Source organism: Bombus vancouverensis, chromosome 15 (assembly GCF_051014615.1).
Source record: "Bombus vancouverensis nearcticus chromosome 15, iyBomVanc1_principal, whole genome shotgun sequence".
In the NCBI taxonomy this organism is placed as follows: Eukaryota; Metazoa; Arthropoda; class Insecta; order Hymenoptera; family Apidae; genus Bombus; species Bombus vancouverensis.
In genome coordinates this window covers 8,695,487-8,710,929 of record NC_134925.1, presented here as the reverse complement: position 1 = coordinate 8,710,929, position 15,443 = coordinate 8,695,487, and the positions used below count along the sequence as shown (strand labels likewise).

The following is a 15,443-nucleotide window of genomic DNA, read 5'->3' as shown; positions in this document are numbered from 1 at the left end:
CTTTGGTATTCTTGTTTCGCAAGCGTCAGATGATCTCCAACCTTGCACGGACGGAGTTCAGCTTTTTATCGCGAAAGGGCAGCGATTGTCGATACTTGCGAGGCTATCTTCGCTGCAAGTTTAACGTATAAAATAACTGCAAGTAACGTCGATCGAAGCAGACGTCTCTGAATTCTCTGAAATACATGTAGATCATGAGATGCGTACGAGATACGCGTTCGGGACTGAAATAGGGCCACATACGCAATACAATCCATCCATCCATACAACCATGTATCCATCTATGCAATAAAGTAGTTGGATGTCGATCATTTGTTTCCTAGTTAAGAAATAGAGAAAGAGAGAGGCTGACGGACTAACACAAGAGACTGATAATGAGCGATACTGTATCTTTCGTATGAATGGAACGATTCGTCGCTATGTTTCGTCCGTTGCTTTCACACGCAATACACGTATCTTCGTATACCATTCTCATTTCTACGTATTGTAAAATTATGATTGAGATGCGTATTCATTCGTGGTAATTCGCGTTGAATGGATATGGTAAATCAAATGCTGCAAATAATATTTGTACTATTTACAGAGAAGCTATTTTATCCTCTCGAATGTACACAAAATGAGTTACTCTTACTTTTGATTCCAGACGTTTAGTTCAAATAGACAAAAACGGCATTCTTCAAAAACTAGCCTAGATGGAAGTAAGTACGTGGAAGTGTTCGTTGACATTAAATGAAAACGAGCATTCGTTATACGCCATGAGAAATAGTCAAACTATTTTCCTATCTTCTCTTATCCTTTCGTTTTTCAACATTATGATTATAAGAGAAAATTCCAAGGACCTGTTTAATATCTTGTTTGGATGCTATTTCCTCTTATACTCGCTTCTACGTACAATCTTATAAGTTTCAAGAAATTCAAGTATTTATAGCGCTATGGTAGAATATATCTTTCTCTTTTAACATGAAAACCTTCTCACTTCTAACGCACGTATAATTTTCCGTAAAGTACGTTCGCAAATACATTTTTATACCGAGACGACAGTACGCAAGTTGCTATATTTACATTTACACAACTTTTACCCATTATCCTACTGTTTGCCTTTGCTAGGTAAAACAATTTATTCAGATTACTCGTACTACGCATATGTTTCTTCAACACGAGAACGAAATTTACACGTAATTCGAGTAATTCGTTCGGCAAAGTGAGATACGTACCATCTCGACATTTTCCTTTTGAGTTTCCTAAGGGACAGCCTCTCCAACGTTCTAGATTCCCAGGTTTTCAACGACTCCATCATCCCCGTGATCGGGCGTGGGCCGCGATCTCGACCGATGACACGCGCAATCGGACACGGTTTGAAGGTCTGGTCGAAGCGATGCAACGAGTGCCACTGCACGCGGGTCGTGCTGCATCGCGGTTCCACCGGCAAAGAGGAGGGAAAAAAAGAGCCGGAGAAAGAGAGACGCGATTGCTCGCGAGCGTGAAACGAACGCGACTTAATCCACCGCGATGCGTGTCACTCGATGTCCCGTGTGCGGTTTTACGGCTGACACGCGGCTTTATTTTAAACATACTCTGGCATACCTCGTTTCACCTGCCCGCCTGGCTCGTAGTCAACTGCTCGACGCTTCATTAGCAAAACTGTGGCTGGTGTCGATCGAGAGATCATGCAGATACGTATATCGTAACAAATAGCGATCATACGATGTTGTTAGTTTGTGAAGAGAGTCGTTCAGGAGTCGGAAGCTACGTACATCGATGATGAAGTGTGGTAGAAAGGTATGGTTTTAACAGGGAATTTCGAGATTGATTTTTCTCTTCAGTCAAAGACCATAATAGCGTGATAACACGGAGAATATTTCACCGAGATATGAGGAGAAAAATAGGTTAAGTATAATTTTTTAAACAGAATATGTTGTTACACTGTGTAACATAACACCATTGTATTTATTACGACGTAGAAGCGTGTTTTACTCGAATTAGGTCGAACATAATATTTGAAATCCGATATGTTACAGCGGCTACAAAAGGTATTAATTATAGGATTTATAATGTAGCGTTTGTTGTTGATTAACAGCGAGATCCACGTATAAATAAATACTTTTAGGCGTGTGAATAATTTTACACGACTACGAGAACCGATGCTATAAATATGAAATGTAAAAGCTGATGTAAAGAACGATCTCAGCGATATCGAATAAATTATAAAATCCTAGCAGTTTTCCTAAAAGTTACCTTGAGCCGTGTTATTCCACTAGTTCTAAAAGGGTCAAGGAAACAGATGAGATGGCCGTTAGAGAAGACAAAGAGTCAGGTTAGAAAAGCAAACAGTGTTCGATGCATGGCGGAGTGCAACGAACGAGGCTGCACAGTAGGAGCGTCTTGAGTCATTGACACCGCGTGCGTTTTCTCTCCGTGCATTGTCTTCAAAACTGGAAACGAATCTACCAAACAGCCCGCGTAATTTTCAGTTCGCACCATTGTGCATCCGGCGCAGTGACTCTGGACGAAGAAAGTAGTCGTAACTCGTAATCAGGAAACGCGGTTATTGTGAAACAATCGGATGTACGGAGAGAGAGAGAGAGAGAGAGAGAGAGAGAGAGAGAGAGAGAGAAGCGCGGATTCACTCTTCATGCGCGATGTCGTTTTCGTTGCACAACAACCGGGCATCCAATATGGCAGATGAAAGTTACATGATTGATTTTTATTCTGATAAGGCTTATGTATATCAGGCTATAGCAACCACGAATAATACAGCGAGATTCTGAATCGAAGCATCGAGTATTCAAAACTGTATGCGAGTGCTACTTTTTCGATAATGTACAATACGTAGGTTAGACGTCGATGGTCAATTAGGTCTACCGAAAAATTCAGACTAACATTTAGATCAAAGTAAAATTCATCGTAAAAGATCATTGATGTCGATTCTTATATCGTGGTTGTAAGCGTGGTTACAATCCATTGCCAGCTTTTTCGTAATTTTATATCGTATCTATAAAATTGTTCGTTCTCTCGTTGCAACAAATTCATGCCGATACAAGGTTCATTGTCCTTTTTTAACAAACAAAAATGTAATAACATTGTATATAATGTATACAACGAGGAGCTAATCTCAACTAATCGTACATCGAGAAGATAAGACGATGATTAAATTTTCTTTGTTTAAAAACGTAACGCAACTAGACTCTTATTACCCCGATAAACCAAAGATACAGGAACAATATTTTATACATATGTAGCTGAATTTGAGAAAAAAAACTGTTATCAAAGCAGATCGTCAAATAGACGCGAACTGCGCACGACAGATAGCGTGTAGATATATCATAAGCAGCGGATTAACATCAAACCGTATTATTTCGAGTCATCGATTTTTGTTTCTCGAGTCGGCTCACTCCGGGACTGGCTTGATAGGGAAAAAATTTCCGTAAGCAAAAGAGACGAGATAGTCGGTTCGGTTATGAAGCTCACCGGATGACCAAAAGAAAAACGAGTCTCTGGACAGGGTACACGGCGTGATTGGCCGAAAATCCAATTTCCAGCTTCGTCCCAGGGCACGTGTGATGTCGTTAAGAGCTCGTCGACCCTGTTACCGTCTCATCCCGTGACTGCCGAATCACTATTTTTATTTCGAAGGTTTAACAGCCATCAGGAGGCTGTTACACCGCAAGGTGGACAAGAAAGATGCTAAATTAAATCTTCCCACCTAGACTGGCTATATGGATTTCCTTATTTTATCAACCGGCAATGGTGCAACACGGAAAGAAGGAAAGAAAAAAAAAAGGCAAGAAAAAGTGAGAAGAGTACGACGAGGGAAACAACCTGGAGGCTGCGAGTAAAAAGGGATTGAAGAGCGGCGAACGGGAGAATGTTTTGCCTTTGCAGAGCGTTTCCACGGGTGAAATGATTTCCATAATGCGGCGCACTCACGATGAACAACGAACGAACCCCATCTCACCAGGCAAAAGTGGACGTCTCGGAGCCGACGTTACACCGTTCGCCAACGCGACGAGCAACTCGTTACAAGCTCGTAGTTTCGCGTACACGCGGAGTCCCTTTTGTATCGGAAAGCTCTCCTCCGTCGGGTGAATGTCATCGTGGGCTGGGGCTTACAAAAGCAAGGCAGAATGCAGCTACCGGCCCAATAAGTGTCGTCTCATTGTTGAACCGCGCGAAACCGATGCCGAGCCCTTTCCAGAGAATCGTTCTGCCGTGAATGCGGGACTGCGAATGATCTCTTTTACCAGATGTTACGTGATTAAGCGTTTTGTAGTGCTTCTACGACATCCTAATTTTATAAATGTCGGATCAAGAGTGGGTTCAATTTAAATTGGAACTTGTAACAGGGTGATACATATAACGTAAAGTATTAGAATAAAGTTAAGTTATCTTCGGTTATTATCATTGTTGATATTTATGCAAATTCACGTTTCTACGAATATAATCAGAAAGATGCGACATGGATAGAAAATTGTGTTATGTATTACATATTGTACTAGAATTGGGATATTTTATATATTAAGAGCACTCTGTATACCTTTTCACCTTCAAATTTCCCATAAATGCTGAAAACCCGCAGTTGATTATCCATCTCTGTGATAAAGATAACAATGTGAATATCACAGGGGAGAATCTTCGAGTAGAAGAAGGATGATAATTATGATCTCCAACAAAATCTTGGAAAGTAAATATTCTTTGATAAGGATCATCGTGAAAGAAGAAAGATCTTCGATAAAGATATAGGCAGAAAGAGAGTAAGGAGAAGAGAAGAAGAATTCTTTCCAGTTCAAAAGTTCACTTTCCCTCGATTTTACATATCTCTGTATAAAAACGAAGGACCAATCAGTCGGATGGCGAGAGCCACACGCTCATCCATATTCCAGATAGGAGTTTCAAGAACAGAGTTTATTCTCAACTATCGAACGTGCTTCCCTTGACCTCGCTGAGTCGAGGCCGTACTGGCAGGTCGAGGTTACACGCGCCCAGAGGGGAAGAGGCTAGAATGAGCCGCGGAAATGCCGAAAAACTGAGCAAATAACGAGGAAAGGGTTGCTGCCAGCTGATGAAAAGCGACACGGGTATTCCATGTTAAGCGCGTTCCGCTCTATTTCGTGCGTACATGGCCTTGAAGAGGGCACGCCGTGCATAAAAGGGCTCGCGTCTCCTTCAGGCAATCCCTTTTCAGTTGCTCCGCTGTTCCCGCTGGATACGCTGCAATAGGTCCACCATTAAAAACAAAAAAGGCCCAAGGCAGAAGAGGGGGAAGGTGAGCGAGAGGTGGCGTAGCTTCCGCCACGTGAAAGGGAGGAACGTGGAGAAACGAAACATTACCTAATGCCGTGTTTTCACTGCGAGAACATCGCGCGTTTCGCGCTCCCCAACGCCAGCAGCCAGCCTACCCGTCTGTCTGTCCTTTGTCGCCCGTTATCCATTGCGTTATCTCCTTCCCTTTCCAGTCTATCTTTTTGTCCGCCAACCTTTCGAGGGGTTTCGATTTCCGTGTAATCAACGACGAATCGAGAGATAGATAGAGAAACAGAGAAAGAGAGAGAGAGAGAGACGGAGTGGTTACGCGTTCGATGAAGAGCTTCAGACACGGGAGCCGGGGTTAATTGTAAGCTCGTCGGCCAATGTTGCGTACGTTCCTGATCGTTAACGGCGTGAAACGCTCCGCTTCGACTCTCGACTCTGCTGTAACGACTCGACGATCGTCGACACCCGTTCGATGGACTTTTAACTCGACGATGAATACTTTACCGCGAGCTCAAAAGAGTTCGCTTCGACGCCTACCGCCGTGCAGTGAAACTTCACTGGATCACACGGAGCTTCGATGGGTCCTCTTATCGATTCATTCTCGTCGCGAATAACTTTTCGAATTAAAAATCCAACACTTCGAACTCGAACCATACGACAAAGAAACCTTTAAACACGAATGCTTCGTCTAATCAACGACTGTGCCAATTTCCGCAAGGTTCGTTGGTCTCTCAGGCCAACATCGATCATCGTTAACAGTCTCGCCCGGATGAGAAACAGCGTGCGGACGGCCCGGCCAATTTTCGTTTCATTTTTTTCTCCGGTCGTTCGTCATGGAACAGGCAATCTTTTTCCGCGTGGAAAACTACAATACGTTTATCGTGAAGCCGCGAAGCTGTACGCGAGACGCACGTGGCACTAGTTGGTACGTGAAGTGGTGCACGAGGGAGAAATGTAAATAACGATAACTGGATGGCGTGGGCTTTCGGAATTTATCGCGAGAAAATCGAACCTGGTAACGAAATTACGAGAACCGACCATGAGACAGGGGAAAAATGGAGAATGAACCGAGAGTGCGACACGTAATTAAGCAAACGGGGAAAGGCTGGCCATGCGGGAATTCGATAATTATCAAATGGCCAATTAAAATACGGAATTTTCGAGCTTTTTGATGACCCACCCGGAGGGTAGCGTATAAAGAATTTTTAGTGAATGTCATGACCAATTTCAACCCTTTTATGAAATTTCTATGAAACGATAGAAAGTATCCAGTTACGTTTAATTTATGTTCCTTGATATATGGGGTGTTCTAGATCTTTGCGATATTTTTTGTCAATATATTTCATGAGTATAAATAAAAGAAAGATGTTATACAAACATAGCTGTGATTTTTTCGCAACACGCATTCCGAAGAAGAAGAAGAATAAAAATATATTCTTCTTCTAAAACAAGCGGATTGATGAAGTTGCTTGACATCTGTTTTTATACGAAATCCATTGTTATTTGTGTTTCCTCTGACAAAATCAATATTTGTTTGATATACCTTTTTTCGCAATAAAATACGAGTATACACGAGAGTTTAGTAATATGGAATCGGACGATATTGCAGATTGAAGTCAATAAATGTAACAATATTAAAAAACATCGACTAATATTCGTTAACGCATAATATATACTTTATAACAGCCCGCTGCACAAATAAAAACGCTATTACGCAAATTGTTGATATTTTATTTCATAACTGCAATATCGAAAAACAAAATAACGTAGAATAATTGAAAAAAATATTACAATGAAATGTTACATATTATTCCCTTGTTATTTTATATTGTTGTTATAATACTTTAATAAAGCTTCAATGTTTGTACAACATACGTTTCGCCCATGAAATATATTAACACGAAGCTTGGCTGATTAAGTCCGGTACATCCAATATAGCGAACAATTTGAATGAAAAATATTTCTGTATGAACAAATGCTTGTTAAAATTAATAATTCCGTGCCGTTAGCTGATCTACTTTTGGGGGATGGGCATCACTGGCCTTGGTATTGGTATCCAATGCATGGAATTCCTATGGAACGGATTTCTCGATGGATTTACATGGCAGGTTGCGTGCAGAGGTTCGGGCAGGTCAAGAATATCCCTACAGGTGAAGAACGGATGAATAGTCGAAGCCGACCGCAAGGATCCACACGCGCGTACTGCGTGGTTAATCGAGTGTCAAGGGTCGAGAGGATCTTTAAATTATAGTAACGAAAGGGCCAGTCATTTTTGTCCATTCGTCTTGGACGTTTACGAGCGTTGCACGATACGCTAGAAAGCGGAAGAAGATGCTTGTGGAAGAGAAATCTACTAGTGATTTCCAACTTCGTAAATCAACCACGAAGATACCATCTAGTGCTTAATTATCGCCTTGAAAGCGTCGAGCAAAGTTTTCCACTCGGAATAAAATCCCAATGGAACAGGGATAGTGTTCTTGTATTGTTGATTGATGTATGCAGTTTCATTGTATTTTCAAATATTCTAATACAAGAATTCACCAAGATGAGCCTCCGTTTCTCATCGAATACTTAAATCGAATAAAGGGAGAATTCTAATCAAAATGCAAACATTATTCTTCTTGTTACAGTTTCAGTCGTTTGAGACATCGTTAAAATAAATAAAATTTATTCCTTTTATACGTTTGTTCGAACAATGGAAATAAGAAATAATAAACAAATTATGAAAAATATGTTTCCACATTGAGAAACCAATTTTATCTTTAATATTAAGAAAGCGATACGCAAGAAACGAGTTTGGCATTCGATTCCGATACCTTTCCTCTATTCGTTTGCCAATATGCGATAGATAGAAAATGCAAAACAGGCTCAGGTTAGAGCTGCCTTCTTCGAGAGTGATATTTTCGAAAGGAGATGTGCAAACGTAGCCGAATTCACGAAGCAAGGCCAAAATAATCGAGACAGTGAAATGAAAGGAGGGTCTGAGACGAAGTGAGTCACTTGCCATAAAACACGATCACCCTTCGCGTAACCCTAGGGTACCGTAGATGTTTCGACAATATCCTAGGGCCTAGGGTAGCGTATACCAACCGCGACCCGTAAACATTTTATCCTGTATCGTTCGAAACTCTTTGAAGGGAGTGGCTTCCTTCGCTGTGCTTTACGAGAGTTCGAGGATGGAAAATTATCGAAAGTTTGCATCGCAGTAAACTCGAAAGCGATCGATAGATTCTATATACATTCTACGTACAGTGGCTCGCTAAAGTACAGAACTTTTTGAAATTTTGTTACAACTATAAAGTGATCGTAACAGTAAAATGTTTAAAACCGAATCCAGAAATGTACATAGAATTTACAAGACATTTATTGCAAACGTACGTTTAGCGAAAAATTAGTATAGAGCATGAATCCACCAGTCTTGAACACACGATTAGTGCTATAGATGATCTCGCTACGTATCGTAGTTTATTAATATAGCGAATAGTTGACCGTTGAAATACTTTGGTGGGCTTTACGAAACGCTTCTAACAAATATCTTGCAACTTCTAGATACATTTTCGGATCCGTTTCAAACTCTATCGACACAATCGCGATAGTCGTGTCTCTACGATACCAACGAGATTTCAAAATATTTTGTACGACATATCCATAGAAAGTTTGCAAGAATGTTTGGATACCTTCGTAAACCACTCTATACGTACGCAGAAATTTCTGCAAGGAAGAAATGCACTGCTCGACTTCTGCGTGAACTACATGGATACACAGAGCAGTCTGATAAATATCCACTATCTTTCACTGATCGACAGTGTAAATTCCGAGCTACTTCGAGAAATTGGAATGTCTTGGATTGAGAAACGAACGTTGCAGAATTCGGAAACTTTGATGGAAACGCGGCTTTATAACTGAGCAACAGGGCAAAACTCGAGCGTTTGATGGCGAAGTACGTAATTGGTCCTTCGACAGTGAGAACGTCTAACACTGAAATCAATAAGATCTTGGTATTTGAACTTTCGCAAAAGCAACCGCGTTCAAACTGTGATAGACTGTGGTAAAGGCGAGCCATGATTACAGCAACGAAACCGAGCAATGCTCGAGTGGTATGAAAAGCAAAAAGGAAAAAGAAAAGAGACCAATTTCATCCAATGGTTCTCGTCCGATTACTGCGTAAACGACGTCTGACGTGACTCGGTGATTATTCGATTTAAAATCCGTTGTAAACAATGGCTGCCATAAACCGGCTAGTCACGCGAGCAAATATCGCGATCCCCGTTACGTACCGCCTTTCATTACTTAATCGCTCGTTTGCCTCTCCATCTCACAGACTTCGAGCAGACTTCGTTTTTCGGTAACGAGATTCACCCCTCTTCGTTCAGACGGTTCTCTTCTTCTAAGCCGATTTCGCCCCGGATCGTTTGATCTTGGCCTTGACTATGGCGTACTCGTGTGCCAAACAAGGCACATTTACGCGAAACTGCTTTCCTACCAGACGTCCAAAGGAACTGCGTAAGGCGTAGAACGAAGGTAGGGTTAACCCTAGAAAGACGGAGGTTTCAAGCGTTATGTGAACGACGAAGGGAGAGCCGATTTCGGTCAAAAATATCCTTTAAAAGCAAGCGTTTGACGAACAGACGTTAAACCTGCTTCGATTCGTGAACTTTTACGTTTCAATTTTCTTCTCATTTTAGCAAACAAAACAGATTTCTAACATTCGAAGAGAACGTAAAGGTAAAAGCAGGAAACGTGCATATCAATAACAGTTTTTTCGTGTCTTGCTCAGAGTCGATATATTTCTTAATATTAGGAAAATGATATCTGTCCAATCAAGGACTCGTAATAAAAACGATCCTTCCCTGTGTTCGCCTTTTTCCAGCAAAGCAAAGGATGCCTTCCCTTTAATCATTCCAGGATTCAAGTTCGGCGTAAAAGGAAGAGAAGAGACGATTGCGAGCTACATAGGAGCGAAGCAGAAAAATAAAGATAAGGGAGGAAAGGATGGATTTATTGGGCCGAGAGGACGAGCCCTAAGAATATAAAGTAATGACAACTGTAAAAGACAATTATGTCGGAGTAACGATAGACGTTCCAAGTAAGAGAGAGGGGTGAAAGGAGGCGGAAACAGAGTCGAGTTAAGGGAGAAGAAAACGAGAGACGAGCTAATAGAGAAGACAGAAGTAGAACATAGAGAAAAGTAAAAGGAGAAAACGAGGGAAGAACTGTAGAAAATGGAAAGAGAGTCGAGTAAGGATAAAGTGCGAGAGAAAGGGGTGAAAAAGGAAGTCGAAGGTGGAAGGGAGAAGGGGCAAGACGCACAGGCAAGTCACGCAAGTATGCACTTGAGCGTTCGGTTTCGTTCGCAATCTCGTGGGCATGCATCCGGCTGGATGCACACCAAGTAGTGCACGAGTTTCGAAAGGGGAGTCCGGTGCTCGGAGATACGGAAGCTTACAAAGCCAACGAGACGTAGCAGGGTGCCTGGGACACACGAATCTCGCCAGGCTAGGGTTAACGAGGCTGTGGAGAACGGACAATAATGAATCTCGAAAAGCAAAGGAAATATTGCTCTCTTGAATTTCGACTAATGGTGGCAGTCGTGTCTCTCCCTCTCTTGAACTTCGTTCCTGTTTAAGTAGAGTTTAGTATTGTTGCGGCGCATTAAAGAAACAGTCCTTCGGACCGTGTGCAAGGTACGTACGAAGCAAAGAATGTTTAGTGTGTTCCGTGCCATAGAAACGAATTTAACCTGAAGCACCCTTCAGTCTGGAGAGTCCGCGGGCTTAATTAAGTCACGTGTGCTTGCGTGGGATGAGTGAGAATCAGAGAAAATTGAGCTACAAAGGGCACCCGAGAGCTTCCTCAATTTAAGGAAAAACCTTTGATGATTCGGTAAATCGACTATGCTCTGTAACGTTTCCTTCTGCTCCGCTAGTAACGGCTAACTTTCCAATTTTCCTTGGCTATTTTCGTTCTTCCTTCCAGTCGGACAGACGTCGGATTCTTGATTATGTTTCAAGAGCTATGGCAATACCATATCGTCGATAACAACAAATTGCTTGAGCTGTTTTTGAAAATACAAGAAATTTGACTTTTACACGACTACATTGCGCTGAATCGAGTTTCATACGAATTTTCATTAATTTTAATTACCACGCCTCGAATTAGTTTTGCATGAAAAGTATTCAGTTAGTTCGCTAAGCTGTCGGTCTACCTGCTTATGCTTTTACGCCACAGGTAACACGAAGGTACGGAATACATTAACAGCAGATTACGTTCCACCAAGATACCACGAAGAATTGAAAGTAGTGGAGAATATTGATTCCACCTCTCCGACGTACGCTCATTTTCACTTGCAATCTCGTGGCGCGGAATTTTCTGCAACTCGACGCGCGGAATAATCTCGCGAGTTATCGATCCGTGAAACTGATTCGCCGAAATAAAAAGAAAAGGGAGAAGAGAAAGCGGAGAAGAAAATCGCGAAGGCGGGTAAAAGACAAGGGCTCAGGAAATTCGTATTCCTATTGCCTATTTCTACGATATATCAACGCGCAGAAAGGGGAAGCGGTAATCGCGAGGTAAGACAAGGGGGAAAACGTTCCGGGGGAGCATTTAGAAGTAGTACAAGTCGAAGGGTGAGAAGCTCTTCGAGAACGAGAGAGCGATCTCTCCGAGGGTAGAGCACGGGAATGGCGAGTTTTACACACAGAGAAACGCGAAAACGTTCCACTCTTTCCACCTTCCTTCTCCGTCTCTTCTTTTTTCCTTTCCTTTCCTCTTCTTCTATTTCCATCTCGGTTCCACCAGGTCGGCTCTCGGTCCCGAGCCCCTCGAATTACAGAAAGCCTTTATTATCGACGCATAGAACGCTCGCTCTGTCTGTGCATACAACGGAAATTGCCTGAGAACGCTCGAATATCATCTTCGCGACGGAGAGTTTAATTGGCTAAAGTCACTTCTGCCCCTCGACAACAGCTGACACCGCAAAGATATGAAAATCGACCGCTCGAAAATAAATGCTTTTTATATTTCATCTTCTCTTTGTTATTTGATCTTCTTGCACGCTGATTTTTTAGACTATTATCAAGATGTGGCGATACACGAAGCGCAGTCGCGATAACGATCGAAAACGGTCCGATGAATTATAGTTGCTTAACGAATTAATTCCGCTGGTAATAATTATTGATAGCAAGGAAACCGATGGAGAGGAGGAGGAGATTCTTAACTGCAGGAGATACAGGTGTACAGTTAAAAACAATCGAGGAACTTGTTGCGAACGCATATCGAGGGTCATATCTACGAGATACTATCGGCCGATCGAGCTCGATAAATCTTTCGCGACGCCAATGCACGCCGCTACAAAGCACCGATGCTAACGAGAAGTTGCAATTCGTTCAAAACACAACAAGTAATTGCCAACTTTACCGATGAGCATTTGTGCTTATACTTATATGGTAAATTCTTTTAATAGTAGTAAATAAAAACTCACATTCTAGTGCTTCCCGCCAGAATGCATCATGGCGCGAATCTACCTGCAATTAGTTACGACGACAATGGTCTTTTGTTCGGTTGCACGATGCGTGTTACTTTCTTTCCGTACTTCACACGATTTTTACGAAGATATTTGTGCTTATCTACTTTTTTAACAACTCTGGTCTGAGGTGTGAATAGTTACACGATCGCTCGATTTATGACAATAAAAAAGGACGTGGCAAAAATGGAAACGTGGAAGACGAGAATAAGAGGGCACTTCCGGTGGCGCAAGAAATATCAATAGTCTTGAAACGTGGATGTTTTTGTAAGAGCCTATACAAACGCGTCTGCCACGCCACGCATCGCTTGCGTCGAGATAATAAACTAATCGTTCTATTTATTTTATTTTTAAACTCACGATGGAATTATTGCTACTTGCAACATAAGATTATCTTTAGCATACAATAAGTATTAAACGATGAATACTGAAGCTTATTAATAGAATAGTTTTGTGATCTCTGCGAAATGCAACAAGAAACGAAAGTATTCATATAGCAGAGAAATATAGAAATATAAATCATTTTCTACATTATTTCACATATTCAAATATACCTATGTAACTGTATACTACATATAGTGCTATAGGAATAAATATACTCGAGTTAAAATAAAGTTAATTACTTCTATAACTGCAGCAATCTGTATATTATACACTTACATACGTTTGAATATAAAATATTTAATGATACAGAAAATATTCCAATTGTTCGAATACTTTGTGTTTACTGTATACACTTGCACTAAATATCTTACAATCTCTATATACCAAGCCTAATGAAATTTCAAAATGTTTCATGCAACACATATAATGTATTAATAAAAGGTATCTACAAGTGTTCGAGTACTTTCGTCAATGATTGTACATAACCACGAACGTACACATAGTATCGTACAATTGTAACGTATAGCATCGTGCAATTGTATCGCGAACGAAACGAAACTTCTGGAACGAAGTTTCTAACCAGACCAGGGTTTGGCTTTTGTCGCGAACGCGAACGGATCCGTGCTTTGACGGAGAAACTCGCTCGCTTTGGCTGGAAAAGAATGCGAATCGCAGGGGTGGTAGTTGGGATCCGAGCGAGGAATTGACGGCTAATTTTCGCTAAAAAGCGTTGAATAGTGGTAGGTCGCAGCGGGAGCAGGGCTTCGAAGAATGGAGGAACACTGGAATGGGGAGAAACGGAAGGAACAGAGGGAAATAGGGAAACGGTTGAATATCGGGGAAACGGTTATGCGTTTAATGAAAAACCGTGTGGCTGCATCGCGTGCACGTTCCCCTGTACTCGCATTATCTTACAAGTTTATTCATCCGGCGGTAGCGAAGAAAACAGTACGCGTTCCCGGTTTAATTCGCAGTATCGCGGCCGCGCTGCATTCAGATTGGCTAATTAATCAAGCTAATAATTAAAAACGTGTGCGTGCCGCGCGCGCCCGAGTCACCCGCCAACTTTTCCATTCGTGTTTGCCAACGAATTGTTTCACGCGGTCCCATAATTCCTACAGTGATCATTTTGTTCTGAAAACTATTATACTTGAATGCTATTCTCGTTGAACAACTTTATTTTCGAACTATACTGTATGTAGCTTTAAAAATGTCTGCAAAGTATCGGTATGTGATAAAGTTTAGGAATGTTTAGATTATTTCATGTTCCGCGGTCCTATGATTTAAAAGACAGAGTATTATAATTTATGCAAATTGTTTCGGCTCACCTGTCGATAAAACCATCTCCGTCGCCGTCGCATGCTTGGAACAGCTTCCTGACGCGTTCCTCGTCGCAGATGGAGCCTGCTTCACTTTCAGCATCCGCGGTTTGTGACATCTTCACTTTTCCTCTTGTTTATCCATTGTAACTAACTATTGGCGCACTATCCAGCTGCTTCGTGTCCATCTTTCTTCAACTGCTTTTCCCTGTCACGTTCAAAAGGTGATGGTCACCTCTATACCGCTGTTCAATTTTCCTTCTAGGAGCCCCGTTACATACTTCAGAACTCGATTCACGCATCGATCACGCACCGATGGTCCGAAGTTCTCGATAACGTTCTCAGGTTCCTGAACTTGCGTCAAATACGTAGGACCAACACGGTGGATCGTTAAGTCACGTGTTGCATCGCGATCTCTCGTTAATCGATCCTGAGATGTAAACTCGAGCTGTCGACCGCCTCCGCGATTACGTTCAGGGAAAAGGTCTACGAACTTCGGTGGAAGCAACAGCTATTTTTAGACCGCTTAAAATACGTAGATTCCCTTGTTCCACAAGATTTTGTTGATACATAGTGCATAAACAGATCGACTAGATAAGCCATTCTCTCGCGAATGTATTTTCAGCGCACGAATTTTACGGAGATTTTACAACGCGAAATCGTGTGGGCGTTCGTCTTGTCACTGGATCGTCAAAAAGGGTGAGACAGTTGCGTTTTTTCCGGTGTGGCTGTGCACGCACGAGAACCTGTGTCCGCCGTTTCCAGTGTCACCGAGTCACTAACCCTAACCTCAAAACCGGACCCGAGACTCACCCACCCTCGCGAGCCGTACAGCGGCAATAAAAACTATCGATTGAGCGTTCCGCGGTCAAAAAACTTTGACATCTCGCGCCATCTTGAAATTTTCGAGCACGACGAAAACAAAGATGGCGGTCGCCGAACCGGGAGCCGGCAAGCGGAATGTTCTA

The 15,443-nt window shown here is 42.0% G+C and overlaps 1 protein-coding gene across 3 annotated transcripts in view; it reads right to left on the bottom strand.

The window, feature by feature from the left end:
• Positions 1–15,309, bottom strand: part of LOC117166477 (colorectal mutant cancer protein) — a 58,764-nt gene extending 43,455 nt beyond the window's left edge. The window contains exon 1 of one of the 3 annotated variants that reach the window (XM_033350463.2): positions 14,485–15,309. In XM_033350463.2, the coding sequence (XP_033206354.1) occupies positions 14,485–14,594 (110 nt within the window). In that variant the 5' untranslated portion in view covers positions 14,595–15,309. Of the gene's footprint in view, positions 1–1,214; positions 1,370–14,484 lie in introns of those variants that run through there. The other 2 variants (XM_076625152.1, XM_033350466.2) reach the window with 2 other exon arrangements.
• Between the last annotated feature and the right edge of the window lie 134 nt (positions 15,310–15,443).